The sequence below is a fragment of the Scylla paramamosain genome, chromosome 41 (genome assembly GCF_035594125.1).
Source record: "Scylla paramamosain isolate STU-SP2022 chromosome 41, ASM3559412v1, whole genome shotgun sequence".
Lineage (NCBI taxonomy): Eukaryota > Metazoa > Arthropoda > Malacostraca > Decapoda > Portunidae > Scylla > Scylla paramamosain.
Genome location: NC_087191.1, coordinates 10,521,967 through 10,534,466, shown reverse-complemented (window position 1 = coordinate 10,534,466; position 12,500 = coordinate 10,521,967). Strand labels below are relative to the sequence as shown.

At 41.8% G+C, this 12,500-nt stretch overlaps 1 protein-coding gene across 2 annotated transcripts in view; it reads right to left on the bottom strand.

Annotated features, from left to right (window-relative positions):
* LOC135092996 (vascular endothelial growth factor receptor 1-like) overlaps positions 1–12,500 on the bottom strand; it is a 30,494-nt gene that overhangs the window by 17,625 nt on the left and 369 nt on the right. The window contains exons 1-9 of one of the 2 annotated variants that reach the window (XM_063991829.1): positions 11,728–12,500; positions 10,719–10,909; positions 10,255–10,414; positions 9,930–10,061; positions 8,365–8,547; positions 6,815–6,975; positions 5,967–6,117; positions 4,864–5,025; positions 3,505–3,630 (exon numbers count right to left, since the gene is read on the bottom strand). The exon at positions 11,728–12,500 is cut by the window's right edge and continues 369 nt beyond it. In XM_063991829.1, coding sequence (XP_063847899.1) covers positions 3,505–3,630; positions 4,864–5,025; positions 5,967–6,117; positions 6,815–6,975; positions 8,365–8,547; positions 9,930–10,061; positions 10,255–10,414; positions 10,719–10,909; positions 11,728–12,220 — 1,759 coding nt within the window. In that variant the 5' untranslated portion in view covers positions 12,221–12,500. The remainder of the gene's footprint in view (positions 1–3,504; positions 3,631–4,863; positions 5,026–5,966; positions 6,118–6,814; positions 6,976–8,364; positions 8,548–9,929; positions 10,062–10,254; positions 10,415–10,718; positions 10,910–11,727) is intronic. The other variant, XM_063991830.1, reaches the window with a different exon arrangement.

Genomic DNA, 12,500 nt, shown 5'->3' with positions numbered 1-12,500 from the left:
GACGAACGTATAATAAACAATTAAAAAGTGTTCTTGATAGCGTTAAGTGTGTTGACAAGCCACTCTCGCACAAATGAGGACACGGTTTTTCTAAACTTGAGCCCCAATGAAGTTTATCACTGCGCCCAAATGAGATATTTTTTTTGCCCAGATGCAACGCCCCTCTTCTCATTTGAGCTGTCCCCATTAGAGGTCGCCACAGCGGACCAACCTTCTCTAATATGCTTCTGCTTCTTCCTCCGTCACACCCACCACTTGCATGTCTTCCACTACATCCATAAATCTCCTCTTTGTTCTTCCTCTCTTCCTCCTTCCAGCATCCTCCTTCCCACACTTGCCTCATCCCTTCTTCTGACATGCCCGAACCATCTCAGTCTCGCAGTCTCGCCCAGACCGACGTACGTGTGTTGTCCCTCTGGCCAAATGCAACACCAATGCGCCAAAATGAAATATGAGTGGCTGGTGCAGGGGAAGCGCGCACGCCTGCTACTCTGGCCCTGCATTCGAGTCTACCCTGAAGCCGCGGAAAAGCCTGAAGCAACTTAGAAAAAAAAAAAAAAAATGGCTCTACATATATACTCAGATTCGTACCATGATCTATTAATTTATTTCTTGCCCAAGGTCCAAAATCTCTGAAGAATAATTGAATTCTGTCGATAAGATTTTTTGGATACTTTACGGAGAGAAAAAAAATACCTTGTCGCTGTCTGAGATGTGCAACTTTTCACGATACTAAGAGCAATGTGTGAAGTCTTTCCAAGCATCTACAAGAAAATAAAAGATAATGCAATTTCCAGCCGCCATGATGACTGCGGAACAAGAAAATTTGTCTCTAAGTAGTTAGTGAATAAATCCTTTACTGCTAAGGTCGTCTTTTTTACCACTGGGGTCACTGTAATAAATTGTTTGGATGAGGATAAAGGAAAAGAAAGTGTGATGCTAATTTAATCTTTGTCCATCTGCAGAAGTACGTATTCAAGAGACTGTGAAACGAATAATAAGCCTTCTAAAAGTTGTAGATGATAAGAGAGAGAGAAAAAAAAATGTTTGAATGAATACAAAGGAAAAAAAAAAAAGAGAATGAGGTTAATTTAATCTCTGCTAAGGAAAGGAAGTAAGTATTCAAGAAGTTGTAAAACAAAACAAAAAAAAATAAATAAATAAATAAAAAAATAAATAAATAATCCTTTCAAAAGTTGTGTATAATAATTACCAAAAAAAAAAAAAAAAAAAAAAAAGAAAAAGCAATGAAAAGGTTAAGAAAGAATGCACTGAACAGCAGCAGAAGAGTTAAAGTGAAGTCTTTTCACTTGTGTCAACCCTTTAGTGCTCCCGTGAACAAGGAAGGGGGAGTGAGTCAGCCAGCGTGTCTCTCTCCTGACGTGGGTATTGTCTAGGCTGATTCAAGTTCCTCGTGGGTGAAGAGGAGCCATGCATGTGATGGGCTGATTGGATTGGATTAATTTATTACACCAGTGCGCCAAACAACAGCCATCCCTTCCACTGCTGCTGGCGCACTGCATTAACCTTCTGAGCGCAGTAAACAATTCCTTGCGTGGGAACAAAGGAGGCGAAAGAGAGAATAGGAGGTTAATTGCACGTTGTTTTTGATTACGGAAATTTTTAAGGAAGTGCAGTAAAATAAATTGTCTGCATGAAGATAGAGAAGACAAAAGAGAGAACAGAAAGTCAATTCTATGTTTTCAGAGCAAAAAAAATTAATTAAGAGTTAAGTACAGGAATAGTTGTTGGTGATTAAAGGAAACAGTGTGGCAGCGAAAGGATAAAACAAACAAACAAATAAATAAATAAAGAGACAATAGGTTCAAGGGCAGCGGAAAATAATGAAAGACGACTGGCAACATGTGAAAGCTATATTGTTCCCAGCCTCCCGTTGTTCTGTCGTCACTCATTAGCAGCCTATAACCCTAAACAGGCCGGGAAAACACGACACAGCAGGTTCCCGGGTAGCGACAAATAATGTGCGACTGGCAACACATGGTAAGGTACAGTGTTCCCAGCCTTCCTTCGCTCTTTCACCCATTAGCAACCTTTTTCTTCTTCTCTTTCCTAAAGTGAGTGGTTGGCGCTATGTACGAGTCTCCTCCAGTTGGTAGTATCCTTGCATCTTCCTCTATGACTCCAATCCTTTATCTATCGTAATTCCATCCCTCCATCTCACTCTGTCTTAATCTTGATCTTCTCTCAGTTATTTTCCTCCAGTTTCTTCTTACAACATGACCAAAGTATGTCAGTTTTTCCTTTACCTTCTTATCACTTTCGTAACTCATTCCATCCCTGCTCTCCTCACTTCTTCATTTCACAGATGTTCTCTGAGTGTAACCCTTAATCTGAAGCCACCCACCAAAACGCCACTCAGGTTTTGGTGATTACCTCGGCCTGCCTGGTGAGGTGTTGCAATCGCGTTGTCTGAGTTGTGACACGCGTTTGATCCTTGTTGAAATCTTCTCGTGGCACAGGGAATATAACAAGGGTGACGTGAGCAAAACTCCCAGGGTCATTAATCAGGATAGAGCGAGAAATAATGGGTTCAAGCTTAAAAGAAATAGATTCAAGAAAGACATAAGAAGGAATTAGTTCTCAAAAAAGAGTGGTAGATGAATGGAATGGACTCAGTAATCAGGTTGTTAGTGCTGAGTCATTAGAGTGTTTTGAAAGAAGATTAAGCAAATTTATGAATACGGATGATAGGTGGAAATAGGCATTTCATACAGGGCCTGCCACGTGTAGGCCTAATGGTTTTTTTTTTGCAGCGTTCCTTATTTTCGTAAGTTCTTATATTCTTATGGACAGTTTATTCCACCCTCAGTGCTCCCAGGACGCTCCGAGGCAGGCATCACATTATTATTTTCACTGCCCTTGAGACACTAGCACTCAAGAGGCATTTCTCGATATTCCTCGCAGGCCAGAAAGGAAGGAATATATTCGACAAGCCAACTCTTCCCCGCGGCTGTTTTTTACCCATCCTGGCTTAAAAGAAACGCGGTGGTGGTGGTGGTGGTGGAGGTGGTGGTGGGAGGGTGGGAGAAGCTAAATCTTTCACCGGTTCTCATGGTTTCATATTTCCGCCCAGCAAAAAGCAATCGTTTTTTTTTTTCCTTACGATTTTGTTAAGTATATTCATATATCTAATGCATTTATCTATCAATTACCTACAAACACACACACACACACACACACATAATTATTTGCACTACTATATTTATTTCTTTTCTTTTCTATCTATCTATCTATCTTTCTGTTTATCTGTTTGTCTGTCTATCTATCTATCTATCTATTTATCTATCTATCAGTCACAAACATACAAATAAACATGAACAACCTTAACTTTCTTATTCATAATCATCCAGTATCACAAATCCATAACAATGTATTTATGTATATATGAGCTACACACACACACACACACACACACACACACACACACACACACACACACACACACAAATAAGTAAAAAATCCTTAACCTGCTTTAAGACTCACCTGTCACTTGGAGGTCAATCACAGTCACCTTGTGCTCCCCCGCTACGCAGGTGTAATTACGTGCATCCGTGACTTGCACAGGTGAGAAGGACAACGCCACGGTCCGCAGGTAAGGCGAGGAGGAGTCTGTGGGGGAGAAAGAGTGGGAGAGAGGGGGAGAAATAGGGTGGTGTTGTGGCTGTGGATGTGGTTGTAGTAGTATAAGGATTATAGCAAAGAGGATGTAAGCAAAATTCTTAGGATCAGCAACCAGGATAGAACAAAAAATAACGGATTCAAGCTTGAAAAATTTAGGTTTAAGAAAGAGATAGGAAGAAACTGGTTCTCAAACAGAGTGGTAGATGACTGGAACGGACTCAGTAATCATGTTGTTAGTGCTAGGACATTAGGGAGCTTTAAAAGAAGATTAGACGGGTTTATGGATGGGGATAATAGGTGGAAATAGATAGGTATATTTCATACAGGGACTGCCACGTGTAAGCCTGGTGGCTTCTTGTAGCTTCCCTTATTTCTTATGTTCTTATGTTCTTATGTTCTAGTTGTAGTAGTAGCAGTAGAAGTAGAAGTCGTTGTTGTTGTTATTGTTGTTTTGTTTTTGTTGTTGTTGTTGCTGTTATTGTTGTTGTGGTTGTTGTTGTTATAAGAGATATCTAAATAATCTGCGTGAACTGAATAATGAAATGTGATAAAGCCTCCCCATATATTTAACGAAAAGCGGCGAACCTTTCACCTGGAGTTAATGAAATGTGGCAAAGCGTTACCGTAGACTTAATGAAACGCGGCAAACATTCTCCGTAGACTTAAGCCGCGGGAAAATCTGAAGCAACTCGAAAAGAAAAGAAAAATTGTGGCTCTGCATATATACTGAGATTCATACGATAATTTGTTAGCTTCTTTCTTGCCCTAGGTCCAAAATTCTCAAAAAATAATTGAAGTCTGTGGGCGAGTTTTTGGAATATTTTATGGAGAGAAAAAAAGAAAAAAAAACGTCTGGCAAAAAATGAAGTTTGGGAAGATAGAGATAGTGACTGAAATGATGATAGTAATGATACTAATCCATCTATCTACACTGCATACCAGGCTCAGATCTTCCCGAACTAGAATGAGAAAAAGAAGAACAACAACAACAACTACTGCTACTACTACAACTACTGCTAATACTACTATCACAACAACAACAACAACAACAACAACAACAACAACAACAACAACAACAATAACAACAACAACACAAACAACAACAACAACAACAACAACAACAACTACTACTACTACTACTACTACTACTACTACTACCACCACCACCACTACCACCACCACCACCACCATCACCAGTGTCAACCCAAGCATAACACTCACATGTAATCAACTTAGTGTCATTTTCCTGCGTGGTGGTGTTCCAGGTGGGAGCGATCTGATCTGCTGCCTTGACTACACTGAGGTGGCAAGGCAGGGTCACGTTGTCTCCCTCTATGCAGTGGTGGGTGAGTGTTGCCAGGTGCTCCTCCAGCGATGTGGCGTCTGGGAGGAGGAGGAGGAGTAGAAGGAGGAGAAGAAGGAGGAGGAAATGAAGGTGATGAAAGAATATAAGAAAGAAAGAAAGAAAGAAAAAAGAAAAAAGAAAGGAAAAAGAAGAAGAAAAGAAGAAGAAGAAGAAGAAGAAGAAGAAGAAGAAGAAGAAGAAGAAGAAGAAGAAGAAGAAGAAGAAGAAAAGAAAAAGAGAAAGGTAAAAAAAAGTAACAAGATATCAGTAAATTTTGTCACTTATCATTTCCTAAACCTTAAGTAATGAAGATAATAATAATAATAATAATAATAATAATAATAATAATAATAATAATAATAACGAGACCGCGCCAGTTTAGTGCACCCTCCACTGACACTTTCCCTTCACACACAGTCACTCTTTTCCCTTCACACAGAGTCATTCATGCTTGGTGCAGTCATTCCTCTCTCATTCACTGCTCTCTTCACACAGTTCATCCACTCCAAGCGAGGCCTCCCTCTTAACCTTCCATGACACACATCTGACTAGTTTACTGTCCTCCATTCTCTGCACAAGCCCAAGCCACTTAAACACAAACTAATCTACCCGTCCATTCAACTTTTTCAAAACACCAGTTACTTCATACATACTCTTCAAGCACTTCGTTTCTCCATTTCTTCTCCGTTACCCCCATATTTCATGTTTTAGCACCATACACCACAGAGGGCACCACTACATCACGTTCTCTTAACACTTATATTCAATGCTTCCTTCACTGGGCACTTCACCTCTGTCTCAACTCTTCCATCCACTGCAACTGTTGATCCCAGGTACTTGTAGCAATCCTCCTCTTCTAGCTGTTCTTCATTCAGTTTTACATCCATCCTTCCACCACCTGTCTCATTTCATTACTTTACTTTCACCAATATTTCAGCTTTCTCCCACAGAAACTCCCAAACTACTTTTCATCACTCACCTGAGACATACACCTGAACACTATCGGAATGCCACCCCTCATCACTGGAAGCTTCACAAGTAAGCTTCATCACAGGTGTGTCTGAAGGGACGCGAACCAGCCACTCTTTCCTCACGTGAGTCCTTAATCGTGTGTACAGTACAGTCACCTCCTGGATAGTGAACAGAAAATGGGGAACTGACTGCCTATTGTGTCTAGCGTGAAAATCTCCGGTTCTAATGGAAGGGATAGAGAGAGGTGACTGATTAAGTTAGAAAGGGCATTTTGAGAGAGAGAGAGAGAGAGAGAGAGAGAGAGAGAGAGAGAGAGAGAGGAGAGAGAGAGAGAGAGAGAGAGAGAGAAGAAAAAATGAAAACTAAAGGGAACATAAATAGAGAGAAAGCAAGGAAGAGGGAAAGGGATAAATTTAGAGCAAGAGGGAGAGAAAAGAAGACGAAAAGTGATGATTGAGAACAAGAGAAACAAGAGGAGAAGTAATATGAAGGAAAGGTAGAAGACAGATGAAGATTGAGAGCAGAGAGAAAGGAAATTGAATAGAAGAAGAGAAGGAGAAAATGAAAGGGTGAAGCGGAGAGAGGGAGAGGAAAGGACATGGAGAGAAGATAGAAAAATGAGATAAACAACAGGAAATTTAAAGTTGATATATTTGAGACTAAAACTAACCTGCCTTCTTTTATTACCCTCCCCTACAGTTAACTTTTCTTTCTTTTCTTTTGTTTCAAGCCAGGGAGCGAAAAAACAAAGACCTTTTTTTCTTTCCTTTTCCTCTGGCTGGTCCGCTGAACGCCCTCTCCCATCCCTTTCCCCCACAAAAAAAAAAAAAGAAAAAAAGAAAAGAATAAATTCACCTCTTCTCCACAGGTGTCAATAGAACTATTAGCACAGGTGTTGAGGGTCAGGGAAGGTGGAGGGTTTCCCCTGGAGCTGCAGGAGGCGATGATGGTGGTGTTGAGAAGGGCGTAGCTCTCCGTTGCGCCCACAATAGACAGGCGAGTCTTCTGCGGGGGAACTGGGAAGGGGAGAGGAGTGAGAGTGGTCTTGTCTTTTTTTTTTTTTTTTCATGTAAGAGGGATGCTAACAAAGGCAACAAAAATTAAGAGAGAAAAAAAAAAGAAGCCCAACCGAGGCGCCACTTCCTAAACATGGTAGAAACGATAATCAGAAATTGGAGGATTGTCTTGAAATCTCTCTCTCTCTCTCTCTCTCTCTCTCTCTCTCTCTCTCTCTCTCTCTCTCTCTCTCTCTCTCTCTCTCTCTCTCTCTCTCTCTCTTGCTGTTTGTTCTTCCTTCGAGTTTCTTTGTGATGGAAATACTCAAGACGTTTCACTAATATTCTGTAAGGACTGGCACCTTCACTGGGTCTTTTTTGTATAATTTTTGTAGCTCCTTAGTCTGAGCAGCTCTTTACTTAGATTGAAAAGAAAATGCTGGCTTTGGGCTAGTAATGAGATAGTTAATTGCTGAGCTAATAATGATAAAAAAAATAATGATAAAAGTAATCTTATTGTTTGATTTGCCTTTAGTGATAAAAAAAAAAATAAAGTGTATGGTTTGAAATAATAATGATGAGAAAAAAAAGTTAATGCAGCAGCTGTCGTGGTGGTGGCGGTGGCGGCGGTGGTAGTGGTGTTGTGGTGGTGGTAGTAGTAGTAGTGGTAGTAGTAGTAGTAGTAGTAGTAGTAGTAGTAGTAGTAGTAGTAGTAGTAGTAGCTGTTGCTGTAGTAGTAGTAGTAGTAGTAGTAGTAGTAGTAGTAGTAGTAGTAGTAGTAGTAGTAGTAGTAGTTGTTGTTGTTGTTCATTAGACCACAGTTTGCATAATACTTTGAAAAAAAAAAAAAAAAACTTTGGGAGCATCTGTACATCGCTCTTGTCTTACAGTGGCAACGAAGTCAACACTCAAAAAGAAGACAAGAAAGAATGACAGAAAGAAATAGATCAAGTGGAGACGGAGACAAGGACATAGGCACAGGCGTTCACTGGTGACTTGTTTACTTTACAGCTTCTTCAGAGGAATGAATGTAAAGCGACACCTCTCAGGAATAAAGTTCTGTACCTGTGCTCTTGTTTGCATCACCTCCGAATTGTATATGTTATAGAGATTTCTGAACATTTAATGACGTACTTACCCCTCAACACAGGGAAAATTATTTACACATAAGAAAAAATCATTGAACACTAACACGCAGCAATTAAAAAGTCAGTCCCTGAAAAATGCACAAAGAAAATGACACACAAATAAAAAAAAAAGACATCTACCTTCCAAACACTCCATTAAAATAGCAACCCCTTTAATAGTTAACAAAGAAAACGGCATATCCATAAAAGAAAATCACCGAAACACTTCCTTAGTAAAAGTTACCCCCTTAACAATACTACACAAAGAAAACGAATGACTCACACTTGGGAGAAAACGGGGTGATGACACTGACTGCAGCATAGCCCGGTGTGGCGAGGCTAAGGGTGTAGTTACCGACGTCAGCTGTAGTGAAGCCGTTCTTTATACTGAGATTGAGCTCCCTGTACTGGCATCGTTCTCTTGTGCTGCTGATGTTGGTGCACGGTCCGGTTTCTAATACGGATCCTGAAAGTATAGAAAAATAATGGAAGCTGCAAGAAGCCATCAGGCCTACAAGCGGCAGCCCCTGTATGAAGCGCACCTATTTACATCTATCAACACTGTTATCGACGTAGAGAGAGAGAGAGAGAGAGAGAGAGAGAGAGAGAGAGAGAGAGAGAGAGAGAGAGAGAGAGAGAGAGAGAGAGAGAGTTAGGCTAGGCTAAAGTTGTTTAGGTTATGCTGTAATCAGACGGATTAGACTGGAATACACAACTTGCATTAACCAACACTAAAGATAAAAGGCAGCTGGAATGACTGGTCTTCATGTGACTCAAAAACGTAAATATGTACCACGAAGACTCTTAACTAGAGGGACGGGGCTTATCCCAAACGTTGTGCTTAATATCGTATCTAAAGTTGCTAAGAGTGCTTAGTATTATTCTTAGCGCGCCGGAAAGTGAAGCACGGTCCGAGGCGTGCCTAAGTTTATGCTTAGCAATAAGATAGCAAGATGGCCGACCGTCACGGAGTCCGAGCCCGCCACCTCAAGAACTGTCGGCGCCGCAAAGCTGTTCTCGCTGACCTGAGTGACTGACTGAACTGTTGAAAATGTACAGACTAGATCGGTAGGAATGTTATTTGTGACAAATTTGGCGGGAGATGCCTTGGCGAGCCCCACGGGAAGGAGGGATGCATTCATTCCAGGAATTGAAGTAATAATTCCACTGTGTTATTTAGCCAATGAGAAATGCAGCTGTGCAGCAATGATGACTTTGGCCCTTCCTGTGTCCTGCTGCTGCCGTGCGTCTCGTTTAGCTTAGTAATAGAGGCCCATGCAGCTTCTTCGTGCCGCTGAGTGAGTGAGGCCCTCCAGGCCACTTCTCTCCTCTTATACTGGCTGGACGAGAAGGAAAGTCTCGTCATCGGTCCAGCTGTTTCCTGTATTGGCCTTTTCGGCCTCAGGAGTCACCATCTCCATACTAAACTGCAAAGGACAAGAAGGGACTGGCATTGCTGAGTGCGAGCGTCGCGGCTCAAGGTTGTAAAACAACGAGACAAAAGACGCGTGTCTTTCGCGGCATCGAATTTACTTAAAAGAAAGACATAAATCATCCACTCAAACCATTGCAAAGATCAATGGTATTTTTCTCACCCGAAAAAGAAAAAAATATTCCATTAACAACACGAAACTGAAAATTACAAATGACTTTTGCACTGTCACAACCTCTTACTGTACCTGTTACTGTGCTTGAGATTTATGCTAAGCTCAAACCTAAGTACATATTTTAGATAAGTACATCATTGAACAGAATTCAAGGCATAGTTCTAGAAGTCTCTGTGCACAGGAGGCCCGCAGTGACCTGGCGTGGGGACGAGAAGCAGCCCTTCCCCTAACCGTTACTTACCATTAGGATGACTCCACGTGAAGATGGAGGAAGGGTGCGCCCAGAAGGTGAAGGAGGCCGTGTAGATGAAGGAGGAGGAGGAAGAGGTGTTGAAGGGGGTGTTCAGATGAAGGCTTGGCTCCTTGCTTGTGTCTGAAAGAGGAATATCAACAGTACGAATATTGTTATCACCACCAACACCGCCACTACAGTTACTGCTACTACTACTACTGTTACTACTACTACTACTACTACTACTACTACTACTACTACTACTACTACTACTACTACTACTACTACTACTACTACTACTACTACTACTACTTTTACTACTACTGCCACTCACTGATATATCTGACAGTGGCGTGCTTTGAGGCCAGGATCCTGTTGGGTTCTCCGGGCCACGCCACGTCACAGGTGTACTGGATTGGCATCACTCTCGGCTTCCACAAATCAGCGATGGACCTGTTCCGTGACGTCACGATGTGTTCTTGCTCCTCATTGGTCTACCGGGGAGAAGGGAACAGGGATGAGAGAGAGAGAGAGAGAGAGAGAGAGAGAGAGAGAGAGAGAGAGAGAGAGAGAGAGAGAGAGAGAGAGAGAGAGAGAGAGAGAGAGAGAGAGAGAGAGAGAGAGAGAGAGAGAACATAAATAAACAAGAAAAAACAAGAAAATAGAAAAAAAAAACAAACTTCACTTACAAAAAGAAAAAAAAACAATATAAAATAAAATAATGAAATAAATCAACAAACAGATAAATAGACAAAGAAAACGGAAAAATGTAAACGAGGGAAAACGAAACATACTGACCTCACTTCTCCTAATTAAGGTCAAATTATAACCACTGAAAGGATGACCATTGAGAGCAGTACGAAGCCGGTCACTCTGACACGTCAAGTTGATCTGGGCTCCTGGGGTGACCTGGAATTCCGTGACTTGACCTGTGACCTCAGTGTACATCGGAGAAGAAGAGGTCAAGGTCAGTGTGGATTGCCAGCATTCTGAGAGCAAAAGAAAGGAAGAAAATGGGATGTAATGAGTTTTGTTAAAATACGAATGTTCCTTCTTTATGTGAGTCGGTATTACGTAATTTTGGCCAGGAGGAAGAAGAGGAGGAGGAGGAGGAGGAGGAGGAGGAGGAGTGAGGAAAAGGAGGAGAAAAATAAAGGATGCGCCAGGGAAGGGGAAAAGAAGAGTAATGATGATGAGCAGGCTGATGAGGAAAAATAAAACAAAAAAGTAGTAGTAGTAGTAGTAGTAGTAGTAGTAGTAGTAGTAGTAGTAGTAGAAGACGAAGACGAAGACGAAGAAGAAGAAGAAGAAGAAGAAGAAGAAGAAGAAGAAGAAGAAGAAGAAGAAGAAGAAGAAGAAGAAGAAGAAGAAGAAGAAGATGATGATGATGATGATGAAGAAGAAGATGATGATGATGATGAGGAGGAGGAGGAGGAGGAGGAGGAAGAAGAGAATGATGATGAGGATAATGATGATGATGATGAGGAGGAGGAGGAGGAAAACGAGCAGGAGGAAAGCAAAGGATGCAGCAGGAGAGTGGAGGAGAGAATAAGAATGATGATGGGAATGGTGAGGACGAGGCACGAAAGAAAGAGTAGGAGGAGAAAGAAGAAAGAAGAGAAAGGAGGAGGAGGAGGAGGAGGAAGTAGAAAGAGAGAAGAAATAGGGAAAAGTGGAAATGAAGTAACTTACATGCATTTAAAACACACACACACACACACACACACACACACACACACACACACACACACACACACACACACACACACACACACACACACACACACACACACACACACCAACTCACCAGAATAGTAATGGAAAATTTCACTCATATTCCCACGGAGTTTCCAAGAACTCACTGAACCAATAACTCTGTACAACTCCATAGCACCCTCTTCCTCTTCCTCTTCTATCTCCTCCCCTTGCAGAAGCTTCAGGAACAAATAGTACTTTGCGTTGAGAGACATGGTACTATTGGTAGCATACGTGAAGGTGGAATCATTGTAGTAATAATTATGGCATGGGGATGTGAGATAATACGCATGGATTGTCAAGTAGGGATGTTCTTGTGTTGGGTTTCCTTTGGTCTTAAGGTAACATCCCAAGATTAAGTCGCTTCTGGAGATCAAATCCGTGAGGTTTCTTGGTGTTGAGAGATTGGGGTCGTTTGAGATCCTGATTCCACGCAATTTGGTCGCCGTGGTGTCTTGCGGTAGAAACACAAGGAAGAGGAGGAAAAGGAGGAAGAGCAGGAGGAGGAGGAAGGTGCGGCGTTCGTTTCCTCTGCGCACAGCCATCCCGTCACTGTACCTATGGGGGACTGACGTGGTCCTTTTTTTTGCTCAACAGCCTCCACTACTTCCTGTGTGCTTGATATTAGGTTCCTGTGTTGTATCTGGCGCCACCACATTCACCGCCACCATCACTGCTGCTGCTGCTGCTGCTGCTGCTGCTGCTGCTGCTGCTACTGAAAGCTTTACATAACGTCACTACTACCATCGCTACCAGACCATAGCTACTACTACTACTACTACTACTACTACACTATTACTACCAACACTGCCACACTACACCACA